This window comes from Drosophila gunungcola, unplaced genomic scaffold, assembly GCF_025200985.1.
Source record: "Drosophila gunungcola strain Sukarami unplaced genomic scaffold, Dgunungcola_SK_2 000093F, whole genome shotgun sequence".
Classification (NCBI taxonomy): Eukaryota; Metazoa; Arthropoda; class Insecta; order Diptera; family Drosophilidae; genus Drosophila; species Drosophila gunungcola.
The window spans coordinates 26,615-53,306 of record NW_026453255.1 but is presented as its reverse complement, the minus strand read 5'-3'; the positions used below and the strand labels follow the sequence as shown (position 1 = coordinate 53,306).

Sequence of the window (26,692 nt, the reverse complement as noted above, 5' to 3'; positions counted from 1 at the left end):
TGAAAAATTTACAATTCAAACTCTTGGCAAAACAAGAGCTTAAATAAGACATGGAATCATTTTTATTTTTGGATAGCTGATTTGGGATCTTTTTTGTTTAAGAGTATTGCGCTGAAATGAGTAAATGCATTGTAAAATAATAAAATGCAAGAGAATATTAACTTATTAAAATAGTTAGTATAGTAAAAAATCAGCAAAGTAAGTAAGGCCTTAAAAGTCCTTAAAGATTTGTCACACGTATAAATGTATGATAAAGTTTTAAGAACAGATATTTTTAAATCTTTTCTTAAATGTCACGAAGACTGCCTTCTGAGCCCCAATATTTTTTAAAAGCCAAAAGAGAAAAGCCAACCAAGTCATGTTCACTGAATCAATACCCATGAAGTAATCGTACAACCAACCTATGAACCAACTCATGAACCAGAACAGTTGACCATTCGCCGGGAAAATCCCTCAGTCGAGACGAGAGGAAAAGCGACATCTCCGGAAAAGTATAGCGCGTGGGGGCGGGGGCGGGTGTTTCAAATGGAAATGGTGTGGCGGTGTGGGTATTGTTAGCAAAGTGTGCCACCACGTAAATGTAACATTTATAATGCTGTTTTTATGGCTCGCAACACCACCCGACCGCCTTTCACTCCTGCCACTTTACGTGGAGGGCCCTGTGGCACAGGAGCTTTAATGAATTTAAATGCGCACATGGACAAATATGAAAATTGGTTAGAAAGAATAGCAAAAACCAGAAAATGGTGACACCATTCACATTAATGGCTTTTCATCTAATTTGATTCTTTTAAAGAGTAAAAGCTTAAAATTAAAAACTAATCTTATATTAATATAAGAGAGTTACATGATTTATTTAGGAATGATAGATGTATCACGCTAATAGTATTTCATATTTTATTTACTTGTTTGTGCAGCCGTCTGCAGTTTGGATTGCGGCCGGAACGGAGTGTGTGAGTCCGGAAAATGCCGCTGCAATTCCGGATGGACTGGCAACCTGTGCGACCAACTGCCCTGCGATTCCCGCTGCTCGGAACATGGCCAATGCAAAAATGGCACCTGTGTCTGCTCCCAAGGATGGAATGGTCGTCACTGCACGCTGCGTAAGTAGACTGGAACTTCGCTTCCGGATTAAAACGCACAAACATTTTACTTCTAAATATAAAATTATATATATAACATATATAACATTCAAAATCGACTTAAATAAATTTCGATTTAGTAATTTTTATCCAAAAATAAATAAATTTAACTTATGCTGTTCAAGAAGCGAAGAAGGTTTAAATATTTTAAGCTTAAAGCTTAAACTTAACATCGTATAAATTTAAGGAATTCCATTTATATTTGGTACATAACTATACATTTTTTTCAAAGAATGCTTTTAAACATTTAACAAAGACTTGACTAATTTTAAAATCCTTCAAGCCTGTAGAATCTTACTTTAATATTGTACGAATTTCTTGTTGGCGGTTGCCGAAATCTATGCAATACCCTCAGTTACTTTGCAACAGCAACTTTGAAGCGTTTGCTGCAGTTGCCACGCCCCCCGGGTACCGTCCCCGCCCACTGTCAATGTAGCTGCTGTCGTGGATGTTTTAAAAATTTTTTTTTTTTGTTATTTGGCAACGTTACTGTCGAGCTTTTATCAATTCATTTTTTTTCGGTCTTTTTTCATGCTGGGAGTCGATGCACCAAAGTATTTTGTACATGTTTACGCCATTTGCTCTTCACTTCAGTTTTTTCTCCATCCCAAAACCCTTTGAACTTCGCCCCCTCTCTAGGGAATTTTGAGCCATATCCAACGGTTCTTCCAACTCCATTTTCCCCTCCTTGCGATTTTCCTCCTTTTTTTTTGTTGGCTGGAAGTGCGTTTGACAGTTTTGCCGCCATGACTTAACCATGTTGTTTGAGGCAACCAAAAAACAACATCAGTGAAAGGAGCACCAGCAGCAGGATACGACTTTTTCCGGGAGGCAAAAGGCAGGCACTGCAGCATGATAAGTAGCTATCGATTGACAGTGATTAAAACTTTAAAAACAAACAGTCATGTTACAAAAACATTGAACCGTGTGGCGCCCCCTGGCGGCGGCGTTTGGCACGCCAGGCATGCATGTAATGGCATTACGACCCCCCTTCCCAAGAAGGGGTTAAAACCGCCCCCTAGTTCCGCGATCAGCATTTCGTTGACGTGTGCAAAGCCAATAAAACTTCCGACGTCATTCAGAGTCACAAGCAATCTTAGCCCCCTCTCCGAAACACTCTTTGTGTCCCCCGGGAAACACTCTTTCAATCGATTCAAGTGCCGCATATGCGAAAAGGAAGGGGTGCGCCAAAGGGGGGGCACCCCATAGACGTCGCACCAACACATCCAACATATGGTATCTGTGTCTGGCTTTCGGTTTTGTATTTTTAGAATGTACTTAACGACTTTTCCTCAGTGCTGCCATCAATGACTTACTAAAAACGAATAGTTTTGATCAACCTTTTAAATTAAAACCTGCACTTTACAGATTTTATAAATGACTTGAAGCTTTTTTGACCCAAACACACACTATAATTTATAATATTAATAATATAAATAATATTATAATATAATAGTATTTACTATTAGCTATTTTAACGCTTTTTGTACATAAATAAAAGCTATTAAAACCATAAATTCAGATTAAAGTTTCACATTATAAATAATCATTTACGTTTATGTATGACAATGATAAGATTAGTAATAAATAATAGTAATAAATAGGCTTGAGGTTACATTTTATTGTTGATTTTTTTATTCTGTATAAAAACACACAGCTATTTTCATAACTGAACACAGAAATAATTTTCAATATTATTTGATTATGTCCCTTAAAACGAATACCCTTAAAAATACAAAATCCAAATATTAAAATATTAAAATAATATGAGGCTTTTGCAAATAATTTATTTCCAGCTAGAAAATTGCCAAATAGACAGTCCGAGTTTGTTTAGGCGAAATCAAAAGGGGCGCATCCAAAGGGGGAGGGGGCCTTACACAGATTAGACCTTTCAGCTGAACTGCAGTCGGCAGGCTACTTCAATGCGGCAGAGTTGATTGAATTCGAAACAGAGATTTCCAGCGAATTACGCGCTACCGAAAACTCCACTCAATTGGCCCTCTTCAGGGGCGAAAAAGGAGGAGGTTTATTTTGGGAGGTTTTTCTAGGGGCACAGACACCCCAAAAGCCACATGCATACTTGATGTCGTAGTTACATTTAGTTTGGTCGTCTCCCCAAAAACGCCCATCCGCCATTTCTATTCCCTTTTCTATCACCCGCCGTCTCATTCAAATATTTACTATGTTTTTCACATCGCTTTTCCTATTTCTTTTTTTTTATACTTGCTGGGATTTTATTATGGATTGTAAAATATGTGCAGAAGTGTGTTTGGAGAGATTACAACATTTTTTTGAATGGCCAGGCATAAAAAACGAGGGATTTGTACTCCGAAAGTGATAAAATAGAGGAGAAATAAGCTTTGCAGGGGGTGGAAAAGCCAAAGGGGAGGGTTCAAATTGGTTGGTGAAAAACCTGCAGACAATACTGTGTTAAATACAAATAAAGGAAAATAGTACGGCTTGCCAACTTGAACTTAAAAAAATACCTAATGGGAATATGAATGGCAAAATATGAGGTTAAAAATGAATTCGATTCGGATTGCGAAAACAATAAACATGGGGTTAGTGAACCGGCTTTTATTTATATAAATATTTATTTATATAATTTTGGGCATTTAAACCTAGAATATCTATCTCTTCTTCTTTTGATTTAAAAATTGAAATCAATAGTATTGGTTTTTAATAGATTTTGTGTCAAGATGTCTTAATCGTTAAAGTTACAAATAGTCTTGCTATTTTGACTTTGTTTCTTGAACTTAAATCCAGTTTGTGCGCAGTAAACTTGGCCATTTCGCTGGGATTTTTACAGTTCTCAAGGTTCGAGGACTAATCCAGTCAACGGATTTGACATGTGCCTCCTGCTGCCGACCCGAGAGTTCAATATTTGCAAGACCACTTGAAGTTATTGCCAATATGTGCACACAAACACGCACTCAACGAAAGAGACGGCACGATTGCGAAAGAAAGAGAGGGGGGGCGACTCGTAAACAGGAAGGCAGTAACAACCAGGGAAGTCATTTTATGCGCCGCAAACTTTTTAACATGCCGGAAGCTGAGTTAGCAGCCCCCTTTCTCCCCTTTTCCCCACCAAATGATGGTGTAAAGGCCAAAAAAAAAAAAAAAAAGAAAAAAGGGGGCCCTAAGAGGGGGTGGCGCTACCTTACCCCATTTCGCAAATGACACATGTCAAGTGACATTAACTTTGCGTCAAATGCTGTCGTGGCACAAACAAATAAAGCCAGAAAAAAAAAAACCCGTCAAAATGGGGCCAAATCATCTATCGTTAGGTTACGTTTCGTTGGGCTTTTATGTTTACCCAACATTTCGCCGAGTGTTCTGCCAAAGGTTAACTGCCACTGAGAGTGAGAGCAAACATCAACATTATTTTTATATTCATGATGTTGACTCGCAGTTTGCCGGCATCTGGGTTGAGGTTGGGTTTTTAAATGGAAATATCCGTGGAAACCGCAATGGATGGGCCCGGTCTCGGGTGTTATCATTCAATTTGAAGCGCCACTCGATCCGGACAGTTTACTCTTAATTACAGCAAACCATTTGGCACAAGAATATCAGCCCGTTAAATAAAATGTCGCACAAAAGCCGAATAGATTGCGTGTTAAATCACTCGACTAAAAAATTTCTCGAAATCATAATACTTAGCAAGAGAACAAATTTTATAAGTGAGTTTGAAAGTTTATTAGAGGCGCGTCTTTTCCAAATTCTTTCTAAATGGTATCATATTTATATAAACATTGTTTTTAAAAAAGATTTTCAGTATTATTGCTTAGTATAAATTAGTATCTTTTATAAATAAACGAAAGGCGTTACTTAAGTTGTCTTAAAAAGTAAATTAAACATTTAAATTGATTGTTAATACTTTGAATATATTAATATATTAATTCAATTAACAAAATTTGACTACCTGCCTTCAGCTGGCTGCGAAAATGGATGCTCTCGACATGGACAATGTACCCTGGAAAATGGCGAATACCGTTGCGATTGCATTGAGGGATGGGCTGGAAGCGACTGTTCCATCGCACTGGAACTGAATTGCAAGGATAATATCGACAATGATGGCGGTAAGATAGGGTTTTCAAATAAAAATGAAATCTTTACAGGGAATATTTTTGGAAAGTTATTTAATAAAATTATTAATTGTCTTAGACAAAATAAAAGTTTCGTTTAAAGACGTGTCTTTAAAAATCGAAGAGAAAACAATAGCAATTCACTGTGGTAAAAGTTTTTTTTTTTTTGTCAAAAGTTTAAATAATATAATTTTCCAAATCGACTGGAAATAGATATTTCAAAACGTAAGCTGCAAAAAATATATAATATTGATTTGATTTTGAAAACATAGTTAATTATAGAGTTATATTGATAGCAAAATATACAGTTGCTAAGTTTGTGATGCTAAACCAATTTTCAACAGATTTTTCTGTAGATAATTGATAATGTTTTGTTTTTGCACCCTGTGTGTAGACGGCATGACCGACTGTTCCGACAGCGAGTGCTGCTCACATCCCGCCTGTTCGGAGCACATCATGTGCCTGTCGTCCAACGATCCCGTGGAGGTCCTGCTCCGGAAACAGCCCCCCTCGGTGACGGCCTCCTTTTACCAGAGGGTCAAGTTCTTGATCGAGGAGAACTCGGTGCAGTCGTACGCCCACATGGACGAGTACAGCGAAAAGTAAGTGATTCGATCTAGAACTAAGCCGTACCACGTAGCGCCTCCATATATAATACCATATATATATATATATATATATATATATAGCCTATATAAACCACATACGTATGCGTCTGACTCTTAGTGCGCAGGGATTGCCCAAATGACCACTTGTGAGAGGGCCTGCCATTGAGCGACTCTTGAGTTACCTTCCTCAGTTCAAATCTTTTCGGTTTCTAGTTCGATCTTTTTATTTCCGTTTTTCAGTTGCTGACGGCGTTCGTTCTCCGCATATATCCTTAAAATATATATTCGGAGACGTTTCGGTCAGCGGTTGAGAAATTTTTCATTGGAATTGCGTTTGAACTTTTTCCGTTTTCGGTTCTGTGTGTGTATTCTTTAAGCTTTTACGGGTGCAATGAAGGGAAAAAGCTCAAATTTATTCTATATGATGCGTATATATGTGTATATAACCAGATACCATGCGGCCCATCTAACCAGCTATATATACATATATGCTATATTTTTTACGTTACGCTTTGCGAAAAAATAAAAAGAAAAAACTGTTTATGTTTTATACCAACTACAACTAAACACACTGCCAGTAGTCTCAATCAATCAATCAGTCCAAAAAAGAAAATTCAAGAAGAAGCAAAAGAAATGAAAATCTAAACCCATTCACATTCCCACAATCCCGAACGCCTCTCTCCCCTCAATGAGTCTATCATTTATGCGCTGAAAAAAAAAATAAATAAAAAGAATATTGAAATGAGAATGTGAGAATCTCAAGTCAAAATGTTGAATTTTCAAAGTTTTTTTTCTCTTGTTCCTCTGAGTTCTCTTCCCCACCGTTCCATTTCGATTCGTTTGGTTATTTATATTTTGTTGATCCTTATTTCTCCTGATTTATCCCACCACAAAAAAAAGAAGAAGAGGAAACGAAATGACATTTTCCTAGTTTGAGCTTTTTCTTTTCTTGCCCGCCTTGGAAATGCCAAGCCAATGAGAAAAATCAAACGCTGATGATGACTACTTCCAGCGCGAAAAAACCCGAAAATAATATATATTTCAATAGTTTTCTCAAAAAAAAAAAAAATGTACTTACTGTCTTCAGTATATTTTCTTTTGTTGTTTTTGGGACGAGGATCCCTTTGCTTTTAATTTAATATTCATTCCTTTCTGCCGCCTCATTTCTGTCATTCTCTCGAACTCTACATGGATCAAGAAAAATCAGAACTATTTGATGAGAACATTACGATAAAAGCGAAATATAATGATAGCACTTCATTGAGTATGTGTGTTGTCTAGTGTAAAACCTCCTTGTGTTCGTCTTACCCACAAAAAAAAAAATACAAAATATAAAAAATAACCAAAACAAATGATATAAAAAATCTTCCTAAGTTAGGCCTCCATCGATGAGTAAGTGATCGATCAGATCGAGCGTAAAACTAAGACCAGACCTAGCTACATTATCGGTAGTTAACTTTAAATTTGATTTGCTTTCGTTTGGTTTCTTAAGCGAAGTATAGTCTGTCATTGTATATCAATATAAAACCTATATAGCGTGTCTCTTGAGTTATTGCTATGATTTCATTTCTTATTTAAAAACCCCACAAAAAAACGCAAAAAAAAATGATAACTACGCCGATGCCAAGATGAAGAGGAGAGGATTCAAAAAAACTGAGGAAGACCGATGAGCGAAATTGATTTTGAGTTACTCCTTTGATTTCGATTCCTCCTTTTTCCCGTTATTTTCGATATCCGATTTCGATTTCATTTCGTTCTGTTCCATTTCCGTTTGCGTTACGCATTTAACCAACTAACCATACTAAACCAACCAAGATGATATATCAGTCAAGCCCTGAAGATGTCTGCCGATCTCCGTCTCCGTATCTGTCTTCGTCTTCGTCTCATCATCCGACTAAGTGTGTTCGTCAAATGTGTTAATTTTCGTTCCTTTCTCAGCGTGTTGTTTATGTTTCTGTTTCCGTTCCGTTTCATTTCCATTTCCGTTTCGTAAATTTTTTGTTCACTAAGCTATGAAAGTACAAATCTCCACCTTAGGTATGCTAAAAGTAAAACCAAACAAAAAAATTTTATAAATTGTTAAGAAATATCAAAGTTTGATCAATTCGTTAACGAAACGCATTTTTGTCTTTTGATTTCTTTTTTATTGTCCTGTCAATTAATTGTGTACTGTCCTACTCTGTTGCTGTGGCTCGATACCTTCATGTTGTGTGCTAAACCAAAACTAAAAAACCAAAAAAATCAATTCCAAATCAAAATGCATTTCCCACATGCAAATCAAAATACAAAAAAAATCTCAAAAAAAAATAAAAATCCTACGTTTCAACTCGTGAATTTGTAGTCTCTTCTGGAGCTCGTTCACACCTTGGTAAGTCAAAAAAATACAACAAAAAAAACACTAAAAAAAGGAAACACAGGCGTACAATTTTTGGGTACTCTAAAACAGAAAAGAAAACGAAAACAAAAATTTTTGTAACAGTCGCATCTTCTTCAGTTGATTCTGGATTTTATGTTCCCCCCTCATCCAAGCATCCAAAATATCCATCGATTCATTGATCCATCGAATCCAATTATCCATCTACAGAATGCATCGATCTTAGTTTTATCGCTTTCGGTTTTTATTCCGTATAATGCATCCATAAAATCACACACACGCGACCTTTTGGTTCACAGAAGTAGGTGACATCTCTCATCACTCCTTTTCCGATCACTCCTTTATCGGCAATATCTTCCCGTCTTAAATCAGTTGCAGCTGTCTTTAAAACCTATATTGACTTTCATAAGCACTTATTGTAGATCATGTTTATTTTTTAATTATGAAGAATCAAAACAAATTAACAACTTAATCTTTGGAAAAATAAAATTTGACGTTAGAAATTTAAAATCTATTGAATTTAAAACAAATAAATATTTCATTCTTATTTACAAAATTTTATAAAGCATTCTGTGTAAAATCTTTTCAAATGCATTGTATTTTACTAGCAACGATAACATCATAAAATTCAAATATTACAACTAACCACCTTTTCTTTGGAGAACTAAACGAATATCCTTTAAATTAAACACCAAAAAAGGTCAAAAACTTTAAAAAAATATCTTTGAGAAGCCTGCAATTGACTTTTGAATTTTTTGCCCCCAAATTGTTGTTCTGCATTCAAATGCCCCACGGCTGTAATTGCATTATATTCTTACCAGCACTAACCCCATTCGCACCACCATTGCATATAATGCCATTTTGTTGATTTTAAATTACATTTCAACGCACACAAAAACCGAGAACCGCAAAAACACAGAGATCGAAAAGTCAACACATCATTCATGTAAATAAAACACAACAACAAGAAGATTGAAGACAACAAAAAAATACAAATTTTCAACGAAAAAAATGCATTCATAATTTTTTATCTCAACAATACACTAGCACGCACACTCGCAATGAAAAAAAAAATAACAAACACATGCATATCATGAGTATGTTTTTCATATTTATTTCCATATTAATTTTCATCGTTTTTCGTTGGCATACTTTATAGGGCAAGATGAGAGAATCTCGATATATATATCCACATATATATATAAATAGATAAATAATTGTATGTGTTATGTGTACCGTGTCTATATGTGTATTTAGTTTGATTTCCGATTTGTGTTTTTCCTTTTTGCCAATCAACCACCGATATTAACACTCATACTAACCGATTACCCAAAACGAAAGTCATCGAAATATTTATGTTATAATTTTTTCCCTCTACTCTACTTATAGTTTAGCATGTAAGCATTTCGAGCTGAATTATGGTTGATTTTTCCCGAGGTTCTCCACTTCTCCACCATCTTTTCTCACTTTTTCTATATGTCTGTCACCAAAAAACGTTCCCCTGATCGTTACTTTATCCTTATTTTGATTTTCCATCAACGAAACTCCACCGATTTCCTCCCTCATCTCTCTCAATCTCTTGATCTCTTTACGTGTTTCTTTGTTTTCGTTTGATTTTTGATCAAAGCTTTTTATGGTAAACAAATCTCATCAAATGTGAATCACTTTATGAGTTTCCGTATCGATTTAAATCTCTGTTGATGTTTTGTTAACCAAACGAAGGAATTAAGTATACAAAAAAACAGAAACTCGTTAGGTTTCCCATCCAATAAAATAAAATAAATACCCAAAGGTCAGCAGCAGAACAAAGACAAAGAAAGAACCAATCAAATCTAATAAAAAATGCAAGTAAACGAAAGAAAATATCTGTATATCCTTATATGTTATCACTCAAAAAATAACAAAGAAAAAAAAAACCATCCCTACAAAACCCCCAAACGTATCCCTATATGTCCTAATTGTCTGCGTCTAAGCCATTTGTTTATATGTTTTCCAAATACAAAAACTCACCCAATCACACACACACACACATACACACGCATACATCCATCCATCCGCTCCAACATACAAAAAAATCTGTATTAAAAAAGGAAACAAATCCAAGTTTCATAAAAGCAAAACAAAAAATTTAGGAAGAACAGAAAATTCTTTACGAACAATTTATAATGCAAATTTATCCATCAGGTTTTTTCGTTCCTTTTTACGATTTCTGTATTTTAATTATGTACTTTTTCCGTTAAATATATATGTATATATATTTTTTAAGCTGCCAATGCAAAAAGTATTCTTCGGCATGTCGAAGTTTTAAATGCCCTTGCAGAAGTCCCTTTAAATTAAATGAAATGTGTATAAGTAGTTGTGCAGTATGAAATATTTTATTTGGTAGCTCTTAAATTAGAGCTTAAATTAAAAAAAAAAACAAATAAGTGACAAGGGAATTTTCAACTATGGGCTAAAAATAATGTGCTCCATCTGTGGTCATTAAATAAGCAAAATGAAAAAAAAGTGTGGGTATCAATTACAAAAAAAAAGGATTGAGTTAATAAGCTGGTTTCACTGACAATTATCCGATCATTATGTGACACCGGTAGAAATAAACCACGTAAATTAACTGATTTTTCCTGAATTAATTAAGTTTTTTTTAACTGGCGATGCACTAGTCAAACTACTTTTCTGAATACTTAAAAAATCGGGATTAAAGATAGAATAATTAGAAGGAAGGCTTCAACTTTGGGGATCACCATTATATTTTGAGTTTTGCTGCTTTAGATGTTGCTCTTGTGAATGTTACTGCCGTAGAAGTTGCTGTTTCTTTTCACCGCAACGCAATTATAAGGCATTTGCCTTAACTAAAGCATATTTTTAAAAGAAGAGAATATGACTTTGGAAAAAAGGCAATACACAAGGAAAATGCTCATCATTCGGCGATATATTTTATAAAAACTTCTTAGCAAATTAAAAGAAGTTTTGAAAATGGTTAAGAGGTTCAGGGGCTATTGGAAATAATTAAAACGTTTTAAATATTATTTTAATTTGGAGCTTATAAGTAAAATTAATTTGATCTTAGTAGTTAAAAGTCGGCCAACGTTTCTTATAACATAATTCCTAATTAATAAGGAAATAATAAAAGCCAATGATTTAATATTAAATTAATATAATAATTATATATATATATTTAACAAAGAAACATTATATAAGCTCTTCAAATCTCTTGATACTCTTAAGAAATACTCAAGTGCTACGAACTTGGACCTAGACATTTGAATGTTTATTTAAGCCTGCTGCAAGCTCCAGTTTTATTTCTGGTGTACGGGAAAAAGAAAGAAAAACTAGATATGATGATGCCATGGAAACTGGGTGACGTTGTTGTCGGCACGTTGCTGTTTTCCTTGCCGCTCCGATAAAGCGAAATCCGAGTAAATGCGATACGGGCGTGTCATGACTTTGGGGGGTGGGCTAGTGGGTGGTATAGTGGGTGGAGTTCTGGGTGGTTTGGTGCTGTTTGGGGTGCAAGGCTGCCGCCGTTGTCAACATCTTCGTCTTTGGCATTTCGGGACGTCTTTGTCTGCTGTTGCGCTCAACCCCTCTGTGTCCTTTTTTTTTTTTTTTTTTTGCCTTTGTAGTGCTCAAGTGGCATCGTTGAAAGGCAGGGCAGTTAAGGGGGGTGGTGGGCGGAAAAAAAGGGGTTGGGGGCGTAACAAAGGTCCATTGTGAAAAGTTTTCGCTACTTGCAGCGGCAAATGCAAAAACTGTTAACAATAGAAATAATACAAGAAGGAATGGGCAAAGAAACGACGAGCGAGTTGGCCTGATGGGCGGCAAAAAAAAGGACGAACGACGAAGGACGAAGGGCGAAGGACGCAGGACGAACAGGAAGCAGGCATAACCAGAACGGAGACTTGGCCAGAGTCAAAAGTTGAGCAACAGCAGCAGCAACAACGTGGACTAAAAATTAAACAATAAACAATGGCGGAGCGACTATAGATTACTTCCTGTTTTGGCTGCCATTTTGTGGGGGAGACTACAAAAAAGGAATAAGAAAAAAAGAACCAAGAAGCGGGTTAAGAATGGGCCAGAAAAGGGGGTTAAGTGTGTGCTGGGTGAGGAAAATTCACCGCCTTTCCATTTTTTTTTTCCCAGCTGACTCGCTGACTGACGGCCTGTTTAGGTGTGGCTAGTTGCCCGCTTAAGTGGTTTTCCCACCAGCCCTTTTTCACCACCTCCACTCCCTACTTTCCGCACTCCACCCCCCTGTTTTCCAGCCCCGTACATTTGTGTATGCAAATCAAGTTGTCTGCGTCGGGCTAAAGCTAAACTGATTAGTGTCAACTTGCTGGCAGTCATCAAGTGGCTACTGGAGAAACTCGCTGGTTTCAAAGGAGGTGGCGAGGAAGTGGGTAAATCAGTGGGTGGTCCTGCGCTGTGCAGGGTGGCGCAGGGTTGTCGCTGACACTTGCCCGGTGGCATCCCCTTTTTCCACCACTGCTGAGCTCCTTTTTGCGGTTCCTGCTCGCTGTCAAGTGTCGTAAGCGGTTGATCCTTGATCTTGTGCGCTAAAAAAGGGAAATGCTAATTCTGTCGAGGATATAAAAATGTGGATACAAATAGAAACACTTTTACGGAATTGCCCACATTTTATAATTTATTTTTAAATATCTGATTCTCACAAACAAAAATCTCGTTCTGCACTTTTGAGATTTCTGCCAAATCCTACATCTGGTGGCGCTTTACCATACATTTTGCCATATATTTTGTGGCTCCTCCCTGTTTTTTTCACTTCAAGTTGCTAAGACTTATGGTAGGAGATATATCCTGTGGCACATATATTTGTTTATTTCTCGCATGAGCTTGTGCCATGCATTCGAATGCAGATATCGTGTAAATATAAATTAAAAAGGCGCCAGTCCGAATGTTTTCACAGGCAGTTGCAGTTGTCCTTGTTGCGTTTTTCTGGTCTTATCAACGAGGCCATTGCCTGGACTATAGCTTTTCCGGAATTGTTATTGTTGGTGCTGCTTCTCTTATCGCCATCCGCTTGCTCGGAGGAGAAAAAAGAGCGAAACTGCACTTTAGAAAAAAAGGAGGAATATTCAGCGTACAAGTTGCACATAAACCAAAATTAATACCCATATAAGTTACAAACGGTTTGAGCAAGAGGTGAATGTGATAGTAGAAAAGAGGAATACAGGAGAGGACTTGGGATATCCTCTTCTCAGCCGACAGACTGTTCCAGTCAACGTGGCCAATAGAAATGGCCAAACACAACTGGCAAAAACAAACAAAAGGCGCAGTAGAAAACCCAACGAAAACAGAATGAATATCATCAAAAAAGATACAACTTTGAATGCACTTCAGGAAACTCAGCGAGCTTATAAAAAAAAAAACACAATAATTAATTAAGAAAAAGATTTTTTAATTAGTTTGTAAATATTAACTCTAAAGCAAATATGTTTGTTAAACTTTTTCACTGTTTTCTTTTTAAATAACCTTGAACATATATATGTTTATAATGTTTAAAAAATATATATTGTTTATTGTGATTTGAAAGATTTTAAAGCAATATGGTCAGCGGGTTACTCAAACAATGTAAATACTTTGCAGTTAATTTCGCCGACCTTTCTTGTCACCCAGCTCCTTGGTAAATGTTCTGAATTCATATGTTGCATATATATTCGCATAAGCCCTATATGTGTACATCGCTTGATCGCTGCCAACTTTATGCCAAAGTCCATATATCCACGAGTCTCCCATCTTGCCTCTTTGCCTCTCTGTTTTTTATTTTTGGCATCCAATGGAAAAGGGAAAATGGGAAAAAAGCGACGAGAAATTCGCGGAATTTTCGCTGCAGTCGCACAAAAAATGTGGAAAAAAGCAAATATGTCGACGAGGCCAAAGGAAACATTGGGGGTAGTAGTTTGCCATAGTTATGGTCTGCGGTCGACGGCTCTTACAATCCCTGGGATCCATAGCCATGGCCATTCCCATACCCATACCCATACCCATACCCATACCCATACACATAGCTATTGCCATGGCTGTATCCGTATCCGTGTATGGATATCGCGTATCGCATATCCCATGTCCTGCCGCACTATGTGTGCACTCAATATAATTTAATATTTTTCGATAGCAACAACGGCAGCTGAAAGTAATTACTTTTATGTGAGATTAGATATATTTATGTGTTTGTAGGCGGTGGAGGGGCTGTCGGGTCTGTTGGCGGTATAAAGCCAGTTGCAGTTGCTCCGCTCGCTAATTCGACATCAGCACAAAATTTTTAATGGCCTGCGGCGGAGCAGTGGACCCCTGAAAATCTAGAACCCCGCCATTCATGGTCATAAGTTTCCATTGAGGAAGGGGTTTTTGGGTGAGCTTACATTTTTGTTATTCCTTTGACGGTCGCCGCGCGCCGCATTTAAGTGAAGTGCAAACTGCAAAGCTACAAAACTAGGTTTCGTGCCACTCCACTCCACACCACTCCACTTCACTCCACTAAAGCTAAAAAAATTGGGTGGGGGCGGTGGTGGTTGTACAGACAGACCACTGTAATGGCTTCATATAACTATAAAATGTATAAGCCGTGTGCCATTGTGGCGGCGACATGAGAAATGAGAAATGAGTGGGTGGATTGCATGCGGCCATTGCGGCAAAAGTTGATGAAAACTGTTTGATTGCGGTATAAAATGAAGGCGATCCAAACGAAGAACCCCAACCACTCAGGTGCAGAATGATTATGAGCGGAAATGGCAAGAACAGAGCTCCCACTGCCGCCATTCTCTGCAAAATTCAAAAGAAGTTGCAGGCGATTCTTGGAAATATATTGTATCTACCTCAATAACTGGGCAATTTAAACAGAGAAAAAAAAACAATTGTATTTGGATAACTTACAGGCTGTCCTATGCATTAATACAAGTTTAGTCAAAATGCTATTTATCCAATTGTTTCACCCAAAGCAATATAAAATATGTTGCTTGGCACGCTCGAATCTCATTTAACAATAAGTTGATACATCGTATTTTCAAAAAAATATTTATTGATATGATAATGGAAAACGTAATGCTAATAATCACTGAATGTGGGATATGGAAAAGCAATTAAAAGTCTGCTGATCATTTGAAATTGGCTAATGCCAAACCTAATAAGTATTTATATGCTTAAAATATATATTATTGGCCTTTCAAAAATAACGTTTCAATAATTTTGGTTTTCTAAAAAATTTAAAAGCATAACCTTCCTTAATCCTTAATCAAGTGAGTCATATAAATATATATGTATAACATAAGTGATAAAAAATATATTTTATCTATAGATAGTTGATAAAATTCCCAGTGAAATGACACACACTTTGAAATGTCAATTTTCCACAAACGATAATCATTTTTTTCTCAGTGCAAAATTCGTTAAGTGGGCATTTTGCTTCACCCGTTTAAGTTTTTGTCGCCAGCATTTGTTCGAAAGGCAAAAAAATTCGATCCATTGTCATTGCATTGCCTTTAAAGCCAGCTGGCAAAAGGTGGCAACTGTAATCTTCTTAGGGACAAAAGTGTCATGCAATCTACTGCTCTGCCTTCCGTTGGTTTTCCCCAACTCCCCGATTTTTCCCATCCCCCGGATTGTCCCCATCCCCCTTACCGTCGCCCGCTTTTCCCGGCGACCAGGGAAATTCCCAGTGAAATGCTGCCAAATGAAATTTGTTTTGTGTGCATCAAATTGAACAGCCAAAATGTGGAAAGCGTAGATATGCTTTTCCGGCATGTGTGTGTGTGTCTGTGAGATTGAGTTTTCCCGGTGCGACTGTGTTGGTGAGCTGGCAGCATTAGCCGCCAGGTGGCGCCAGCTAATCTGTAATGAAAAACTGAACGAAATGGAAGGCGAAAAACCCCGAAACTAAATGGAAATGTTGGAGCCAATGAATGGCATTTTATGCAGGCTCTTCATCCTCATTCCCATCCCCATCCCACCTCACCTCTCCCCCTAATTTTCCCAGAGTTGCTTACTTAAAGCGACGACACATGGCATGGCATTTACATATCGTCTCTATCTTGGACTTATGCCAGTTTTCCCCCCGCTTTTCTCCACTGTGTTTGTGTGCAGCTTTTATGCAAATTTACAAAGTGCAAATTACACGCTACTAAAGGTTTTCTTTGCTCTCCTATCGGACGGCGTCTGTGTGTTGGTAAATGGCAAACTTAAAAATGCTATTCAAACTTTTCTATACACGCCTCAGCCTTTGTGCCCCCGAGTGTGTGTGTGTGTGTGTGTGTGCGGTGTGTCCCTATTTTAGCTCCAACTCTCCAGTCCACACCTTTACGTCGCTATTTTACGTAGAATCGCCCTGCAGCTGCTATTTATTTATAATGTGTAGGAATTTTTTTTTTACTGCCATCTTCGCCTGTGGTACGATGTGCAACATTGGCACCAAATTGTCATTTAAGTCAAGTAATTAGAATATAGAATTCCAATTTAAAAGAAAAAAAGCTAAGAGAAGAAAATGGTGGATTTTTTTTTAAAGGAAATATTAGAAAACTCTTTGCTGTATTTTCCTAATCAGGAAATTAATATTTTTAATGGAAAACCCTAAGCCAATCATATTTTAGGAGTTTTAAAAATCAAAAAATTATTGTTTAAATAAAGCTGTAGGCTATTATTTTTCTCAAGCAATTGAAGTGTGTCCATCGTTTTGGGTTTTCCCGCCTAAGGACTCTTCTTTTCCCTTTTTCGGCTGGCTCGCTACCCTCTTTCTTCTCATTTTGATCCTTTTTAGCCATTCTGTAATGAAAAAGGCGCAAGATGCAAACAGAACTGGAGTAAAAGAAATGGCGCAAGTGCAGGAAACATTTCATCAGGCAAGCGCCAACACACACAAAACACACAAACACAAGCCCCTCGGTGCCGGTGGAAATGGTCTCATCTCTGGCATCTCGCTACATAAAGCACATTTATCGTGGTTACAAAAGCGTAAAAGAAAAGTGTGGCCCAGGGTTTTTCGCCTGAAAAATGTTTCAAAAACTGTTTCAGGCTAAATGAACATAAAGCGAGCCACCGCAGTGAGCCAACTCCTTGGAGCACCCCCTTTTGAACCACCCATTTAGACCGACTTCTTCAACCACCTACCCGCCTTGCCAAGCCAAACGAAGCCAAACGAAACGAAACGCAACCAAACCAAACCAAACCGAACCGAATCGCCTGCAGTCCTTGCTTTGTTTCTGCTACCAGCTTCCTCTGAAGCTGCATCCTCGTGGGCGTCATGAAAATAAAGCCAAATTAAAATTATATCCTTTTTCTCTCGGTGTGCATGTGTATGTGTGCATGTGTATGTGTGTGTGTGTGTGTGTGTGTGTGCGGCAGTGTTGGGTTGTCCTTTTGTATGCACAAAGTCAACTAAGTCGTGCTCAATTTTTATGATGGCAAGACGACGCTGCCGTCGCCACTTTGTGTGCGGCGGTAAGCCAAGTTAGCAAAAGAGGTGACGAGGGGTGAAGAGGTGCAGGGGCTTGCAGCAATGAATGGCAGGCAGCCGCTTTATGAATGGCCACAAAAATCTACCCACCTACTCCAAAAACTCATGCTGTCTAGCTGAAGTTCCCACCCACACACCAAAAAAAAAAAAAAAAAAAAAAAAAAAAAACCAAAAGAAAAGAAATTAAATGCACTTCCTTTTATGCGCGGGCTTCTCATATTTTTCCACCAGCCATCTCCCCGGGTTTTCACTATTTTCCAAAACCCCCAACCCCCCTCCCCGCCCACACACAATGCGCTAATAATGGAAGTGCACTTTTGACACAAAAGGTGCAGTGGCGACAATGCCGGCTCCTGGATTTTGGCCCCTTCTACAGAGGACACCCCTTCGCCTCCTTTTGTTGCTTCTATTGCTCATTCGCTGCAAGGGCGATTAGTCGGTGGGTGAAAAGTGGGTGGGGGAAAGGCGGGGAAAGCCGGGGCAAGGCAGAGAAAGCCGGTGCAAAGGGCGCGCATCTTTTGAGATTAGAACATTTTTGTGGCATTGCTTTCACTTCATCGGGCGAAATGACTTTGCTCATACATGCATACATATATCCCTGCCTCTTTCCTGGCATTAATGTCTATGTATATCCCGATCTCTTTTAGCCTGGATTAAATTGCCTCATAATTTTGAGTGGCCTTTGCTGAAAGTGATGGTTACGCTTAGCTGATTGAAAAGAGCTAGCGCACAAAATAAATGGGGGTTCAACGATATGTCAACAAATTCGCTGAATCACTTGGTTGATTGAGCTCTAACAATTTATGGGAGCAAAACTTTTTCAATTTGGCAGTTTTGAACTCTACGCTTGCAATATGGAAAAATGCACATAGGTTTTAAAAGAACTAAAAAAGTTTGAAGATTCAAATTTAAATAACCTTGCTCTGAAAGCTTAAAAGCGTACATTATTAAAATTAATTTAACAAATAAATGATTTATTAACTTAATTAATTATTAAACAAACAAGCTTTTTAATTTTATCGATTTTCATGGGGATAACATTAAATTTAATATAAAACAGTTGAAGGTGCTTCAATTTACAAAACATGCCAAATTTTTATATGCCGTGGTTTTTGTTGGTTTGCGAATTTAAAGAACCATATTAAGCTCTACACTCAGAAAGGCACTGAACCGTTTTTAGAATTAACACTCTCCTTCCCAAAAGTGTTGCGTATACGTAATGTGGGTCCTTGAGGCGACTGCTCAGTCGATTTTTCTCCGCCTCTTCGTCCACTAAGTGCAGTATTTCCATTTCGATGGCAACAAAATCAAAGTGAAAACCGTTCTCATAACCAAATCAAACCGAATTGAATTGAGTGGAAGCGAGACGACGAGACGCAGCAAAGCAGAGCAGAGCAGAGCAAACAAAACGAAATGCGCTGAAGACATTCAAGTGTCGGTGGCGTATGAGTGATTTACCTGGCCAGCCAACGACGAAGCAGGCCAAAAAGGTTCCTTAGCTTCAGTGCAAATAAATCAAATAAATAATAAATGAAACGAAACGAATCAAATGCGAAATAAAAATCAATGGCACTCACCACTTCAATGACTCGGAATACATACGTATATATATATTTATATAAACATACAACGCACACCCACTTAACTAAAAAAATAAAATACTTATACCCCTGCAATTTGCTTTTCGGTTTGATTTCAAATAAAATGTTGCTTCATTGCATCGAATTGAGGCAGGAAAAATGAAATTGTGGGTAAAATGCCAGGGGTCGAATGCCTCCTTTTTTTGTGGGAAAATAAAAGGGTGGTAACGGGTAGTAGGCGTGGCACACACACCCACACCCAAACACACAAACACACACAAACACACACACACTTTCTGGCAAAAAAGAAAAAAATAAGAGAGAGCTAGTTGGGCATGACTTTTGAACACGGAACCTCGGACTTTGGTCAATTGCAATTAGAAGTCAGTGAAGAAGTGTGCTGCTCTCCAAGAATTCCAATGGGCCTTCGCCTTAGCCACCTCCTTTTCGCCCACTCCCTGACGACCTTTGCCTGCAATTTTTGCCACCCCCCTCTCTGCTCTCGCCTAATAAAAATGCAACTGGGCACATAAAACTCTGACCTAAATACTGTACATTATGTGTTTATGTCTGTTAGGAAAAAAAGAAAGAAAGCAGAAATGAGACAGCGTGGGAGGGGGGGTGGGGAGGTGTTTGTGGAAAAAGATGAGGGGGCGGAACAACAGGAAAAAAAGGGGTTGGCATGCAGGCTAGAGAAATTGCAACACTTGAAAACTTGAAAATGTTTTCGAAAACTTGCGCGGGCACAAAAGGTAAGAGAGGCACACTGCAGTCCCCGGACTTTGAAAAAAGGAGTTTAAAAAAGGGTGAGAGGCTGCACCTGATGACGGGGGACAAAACTCCCTCGCCCCCCTCCCCTTGAAACCCACCAAACTCTGCAGTAATTAGTGCAAACAATTGCGCTCGTTTCCGATATCCTTGGTAACTTTCCCGGAACACCCGCTTTTTGGCGAGCGCCCCTGCCTTTTAAGCCTCAATGCGGCATTTTCTTTCAAGAAGCGTCTGCAATTCTGAAGAATATACTTACATAGAAAAAGAAATTTCAAGCAGAGACGACCGACCCCTGCTGCTTTTTCACTCATTGGAAATATAAAGCATATTTTGTGTGCTCCTTTGTCATAATAAATTGCCAAACTTGAAATCGGATATCGGTGCACCCCCCCATTCTATGCGGAGAAAGTGACAAAGAAAGCGGGTTGTCATAGTTTCTCCTCATTAAATGGAAATGTAAATGGAAATGAATATGATTTTGGGTCGCGCAGCTGCGTCCCTCATCAAAAGATTGTGGGGGCTGTGGAGGGTTAAACACTGGCAGAGGACACTGCAAGGGCAACTGGCTCGGTTTGCATTTCGACCCGTGGAAAGTATCCCATTTCCATCCGAACGACAATCGATTTTCGTTATCGGGTCAAATGTTTTTTTGATTTCCTCCAGCTTTGTGCTTTTAAGTTGGTTTCACTTTCATTGATTTTAAGTTGATCGTTTTGGCCTTGTTGGCCGTTAGCCGCATCTATCGAATATCGCTGAAAATCGCAGCCATTGCGATATATATCGAAATCAATTATAAAATAGTTTTTTTCCCTAATAATAATTGTTTAATTATTGCATGCATTTTGAATACGTTTATCAAGCGTTTGGTGGTGCTGAAATCGGTGGTTAAAGTTATCGATAGGCAAGAGATTTAACTCATCGATTTGCTCTTATTTGTGGTTCAGCATTAACCGAAGCTTGAACTTGTTAATATTATTATAATGATAACACTTTACCAATGGTTTACCAATTTTAAGGATACTTTTTAACGATTCCATTTAAAACTTATCGATAAATACGGTTTGCACTTGTTTTTTGAACAATGTTGATTCATTTTGGTTCCCATTCACGCATAACTCTCCAGAGTAAACTAATGCTGAATGCCTTCGATAACATTCACCCACCAATCGATATCCCATCAATCGTTGCACTTCCCTTTTCCTCCTTTTGGTCGCAGCTTTCCATTTAAAACCGAAACCAACTTGAAATTCTGATGAACTCGCTGAGAAGCGTTGGAGGATTCGATATATATTGGCATACCGAAGTCGGGACTTGAATATCCCCTAAACCTTTTCCTCCCCTGCATTTCCATCTTTCCCAAGCTGCGTGCCAAATGCCATTTGCACTTGCATCCCGGAAAAGTAGGAGGTGGGGAAATCCCAATCCCCCCCTCCCGCTTATCCCCTGCCCTCTTTTTATCGTAACTCATTGTTGGACATTCATTCGATTCATTCCACACACTCGAAGACATACACCGACAAGCGCCAGTTCCAATAATTGAATTACCCAAAGCCAGGCAAACACTTTGAGATTGTCCCGCAAAGAATTACCCAGAAACACACTCACACACACACACACACACACACAGACTATATAAATCCACTGCAGTTGCAGTTATCCAGATACAAAGATACAAAGATTCAGACAAAAATACAAATAAACAAAGTAGAGAACGCATTCCTGGCGACAAAACTCTTAGAAACTCATTCCATCTCATTCTCCGTCTCGCTCGCTCGCTCTTTCCGTCTCACTCTCTCTCTATCGCTCTCTATTTATACATACACTCCTAGTTAAATACAAATACCTATACATATGCATACGAAACATAGCTATATTACAAGTATATATACATATATACATATAATATATTTATATATATTTTTATAAATATTTCTTCAAATTATTGCATAACTTTTTTCAGTTTGTCCTTAGAGCCAAGTGTTGAGAAAACAATCGAGTCGCTTTTCAGTTTTCCCATTCCATCAATACAGACAATTGCTCAATGTTTTCTTCACCTTTTTCAAAACGTATGATTTTAACCACAAAACTAAATTAGAAACCAACAGAAAAGAAAAGAAAAAGAAAAGAACAAAAAAGAAAAAAGAAAAATAAATAATAATGAAAGAAAAGCAAAAACTCAAACGCAAATATGCCAAGTAACTAACAGATATATTTTTGTCTTTTACAAACCCCAATAACTTAAAAACCCCCATCAAACTTCAACGTGGAAACTTTGGATTGGAAACCCCCAATAGTCGCGTATCGGTGATGCGAGGTCAGGTGATCACACCCCAAGGTCTGGGCATCGTCGGCATCCGGGTTTCCGTGGATCGTGATTCCCGATTTGGGTTCACCCTAACTCGTCAAGGAGGATGGTGAGTAGTACTCTTATATCTTATATCTTTCAATTTACAAACAGCAAAGCATCAAAAGTGGACACAAATATTGATTTGATAAAGAAATTAAATTAAATTAAATTTATTTGAAAGATAAAAAGTGATACTGTAAACATTTTATGCCATAATAAAACCATTTGTGAAATTGGGCTGGCATCAAATCATACCATTTTGTTAACAGCCTACAAATATTTTTTTAATATTTACTATAAATTGATTTCAAATTAAATTCTCCTTCAAAGCATGGGCATTACCAATAAACAAATTTGTTTAATGTCATTGCCCATGCTGTTATTGCTTTCATTTAATTTTGTAAGTTACACCGATTTCTCGAAACAAAATATTCCGTAAAGATAGTAAATAAACAAGAAGCTCTTCTACATTTTATATTATACACTTTGGCCTTGAATCTGTTGGCTCTTTCGATGCTCTTCTGTACTCGTGTGTGCACACTACATTCAACGAATGCAAATTACTTACGTATGGATGAGTTCCTTCATCGAGGGGGATAACTTTTTTCGTTGATTAAATTCTGCTGATGAAATCCGCCGATGGCCAGAAGCACTGTGCACGCAGCCAAAAAATGAAGACCCAGAATGAGAAAAAAATAGAAGAGAAAAAAAAAGAACGGAAGGTTGAGATGCGCCGGCGAGGGCAAGTTATCAAATTTTTAATTAAATCTTTCGCTTTGATGTGCCGCCAACTTCTTGGGGCTGTCCTGTCCTCAAGTTTACACAAGTGGTTAGCATAATTAGAGCAGACAGGCCACAATTGGCCAGAAGCCACAGGAGTGGCTCCTCGGATGGTGGTGATGATGGTGGTGGTGGGCGGGGAATAGAAGGGACATTAGTTTCAATTATTTGACATTTCATTCGGATTGCTTTTTAAGCGCACAAATGCCGAGAGAACTTTTGCTCTAATTGAGCCCATCAAAAATGCAAGGACAGAATATTTTCTAAAAGGATGGAAAATGCGGAGCGGAAAAGAGACAACCGCCCGGCAATCCAATATATCTAATATAAATATTTTTGCAGTTGTTTTTCCTTCTGTTAAAAGGATTTCCGTTTGCTGCCATCAGCAACATTGTTTGCTGTCCTTGTTGTTTTGCCATTTTCTTTTCCACCCATGTGTGTGTGTGTGTGTGTGTGTGAGTGTGTTGGCCAATTTAAATAAACATTTCGCACCCGACTCTGCATGATTTTATTATGGCCAAGCGGAGGAATACAAACAAAATCTGTGCAGCAGACAGACAAAACTCCGACTGTCTGATGATTATTTGTGTTTACTTTCCACACACACACACACACACACACACACACACTAGCTTTGTTTATTTCAATCTCGCACATACAGTCGCACATTAGCCTAGACAAATAGAAAGGTGTACAGAGCATAGCATACCTATGTGGGCCAGGAGATTTTTACCTTTTTCCTTTTTCCTATTACCCTTTACCTCTTAGCTGACTGTGTGGCCATAATTTCTCATTAGGCCAATGGCCAAGTAAGCGATATGTTGCATGTTGCTGCCGTTTCGAATATGTCGCTGCAACTACTTTCCGGCAAAAAGGTTCTGGCATAAATTCCTCACTCCTTATTTATGTATTTTTATTATGACAACTTTGCTGTTATTTATTTTGGCCCCCCTTTCTTTCTTTCTTTTTGAGGGACTTTAAACTTGTTCCGCTCCCTGTGTGTCCTTGTTATTTTTTATGTCTCTGCTGGCCTCCTTATTCCTGCAGCTACTGCTGCTACTGCTGCTACTTCTGCTGCTCCTGCCACTTGTGCACTGTGTGTGTTAGCTCGCAATAATTCCTGTTTATGCTCGCATTATTTTTGGCTTCTTATATACACTGCTGGCCAGCAATTTAGTGACACTATTTCACTCACATTTTACTGGCTTTCCCCAACCTTTATTGATCCGCTTTGGGCTAAAATTGGTTTTCTAAAGCCACACAGAGACAAGTTTGTATTCAAGAAGGTTTTTATTATATATTTTATTTTCCTAAAATTAAAATCTTTTATATATTGAGGTTGAAAAAAAAAACATTTTTTTTATTTGCTTATAAATTTTAAATAATGAACTTGAAATTCAAAACTTTTTCTGATATGAAGCATATCTACTTTCGATAGTTTTTACATAGATTGTTAAATTTTTTATTTAGCATCACTAATTGTTTGATTGTCCTTTCAAAAAGTAAAGTATTATACCAAATATAGAACACACGAACAAATTTCCTTCAAATTTCACTCTTTAATATTCTACCAAAAATTTGTTTTTCTGTGTACTTAAATGGGAGTTATTTTTTTGAATTCATTTTGGTTTATGTTGCTGTTGCTAATGTTGCTGCTGTGCCATGTTATGCGGCCCAATAAGCAACAGTGTGTTGTTAGCGGGTTCCCTGCCCCCTATTTTCCGCATACATATGTGTATGGAGGATACTTTTGGCCTCAGATTGTTGTATGTGGCTGGTTCCTTGGGTCTGTTGCAGGATTTTATGGTTTTGTATTTATAATGTTTATTTCAATTCCATGCTTTTATTAGCTACCCCACACACACTCGCATTTTCTATTTTCCTTAGGACCGACTTTTCTTGTTGCTCTTTTGGCCATTTGTTGTCCTGCTTAATTTTTTTTCTTATCCCGCTCCTTTTCATATATATTCGTATTTTTTTTTTTGCTGTGACTGTGGCTTGCTAACATGCATTGTTGGTTGTTGTTGTCATAGTAATAAAGGTAATAAAAGACATTATATTGTGCTGCAGGGGATTATTGTTGGCATTTTTTATTGCATAAGTATTATTAGAGTATGCGAAACGTATGTCTCCATGTGTGTGTGGGGTAGATGTGTTTGGGTTTTCGCCTCCGCCAAATGCCTTACACCCACTGAACCACCCGAAGACCAACCAAAACCACCCAGAAAACACCCACTGAACCACTCGCCACTCCTCGCATTTCCCTGGCTTTCCGCTCTGGTCATGCTCATAAAATCCAATTCAATTACAAATGAATGAATGCAATGCCATAGCGGACTGTAGCCTGGCACAGCTGTAGTCAAAAAAATATGTCTTTGAAAAATTAAAGTACTCTACATTGATTTTCAAAACTTATAAATTGAGACACACTAAAATTGGGCAATGACAATAGGTAAATAAATTCAGAATTTCTAGAACTCAAAAGGGGAAAATAATATTAAAAAGTATTATTTATATAAGCATTTTTTAAATTTCATAATTTGAATATTTGATTTGATCTTCAGACTAGTTAAAATCGTCAATTAACTTAAATATATTAAAAAATTTTTTCAATGCAATAATTAGACTATTTTTTTGTCTCCGACTGTGTGTGAATGAATATGTGTAGCTTCTTTATGTATGCCATAAAAGCAGTTTGCAGTATAGTGGCAAAACCGTAAAATTAAATTAGCAAAAATTGCAACAAATTTTACAAATTCCCTTGTATTTTAGTTTTTTTGTTTTCTCCGTTTATATTGTTACCACTTTATTTTTAATGAAATGCATGCCCTTGTTTATGGACATGTTTATGGGCAGCTTTGGTCGCTGTTGGTTAACGAGACAATTCAATTGAATGTTCTGTCCTTTCAATTGAGCTGGGAAAAATACGAGGATCAGGGCATTGAAAACATTTTCCAGATGCAGGCCATCTCGTTCGCTGCGCTATCTCTGTCGCACGCACAAAACACAATTAAAAATCGCATTAATTAAATATTTCAAAAGCAAAAGTTTTCGCAATTTCTTGAGTTTCCAGCGCGACTTGGCTTTGTACCTCCACCTCGTCGTTTTCCTGCTCCCACTCCTGCATTTTCTTTTCTATTTTCCCCCCACCTAGTTGTTGTTGTTGTGGCCCTTTGTTTTCCAACATCTTCGTCTTCTTGGCAGAAGTTTGTGCAACTTTTCCGTAGCTGCAATGCGAATTTTCTCTTGTAATAATGGCGGCGGCTCGCAATCGCCATCATTATATTTAATGCGGCTAACGCATGGGAAGTAAGGGGGGGTTTGGTTGGGGTGGCTTAACTTATGCTCTATACCTTCTGTACCCCACCTTCCCACCCACCCAACAAGTCGGCACCTAAAGTTTTTCAATTTCCCACAAACAATTGAGGTATTATCTGGGGCTCTACCTTGGCGTTAGGTCGCAGGAACAGAGCAGAGGGGTGCAAATTCGCTATTCCCTTCAAGTTCATTAAAATATTAATTTGCATGTTTGCCAGCAACTTTTG

At 37.9% G+C, this 26,692-nt stretch overlaps 1 protein-coding gene across 1 annotated transcript in view; it reads left to right on the top strand.

Annotated features, from left to right (window-relative positions):
- Positions 1-26,692, top strand: part of LOC128265097 (teneurin-a) — a 246,366-nt gene that overhangs the window by 201,786 nt on the left and 17,888 nt on the right. Inside the window, 5 exon segments of the mRNA XM_053000913.1 lie at positions 918-1,103; positions 5,075-5,221; positions 5,622-5,829; positions 8,177-8,203; positions 22,315-22,434. Coding sequence (XP_052856873.1) covers positions 918-1,103; positions 5,075-5,221; positions 5,622-5,829; positions 8,177-8,203; positions 22,315-22,434 — 688 coding nt within the window.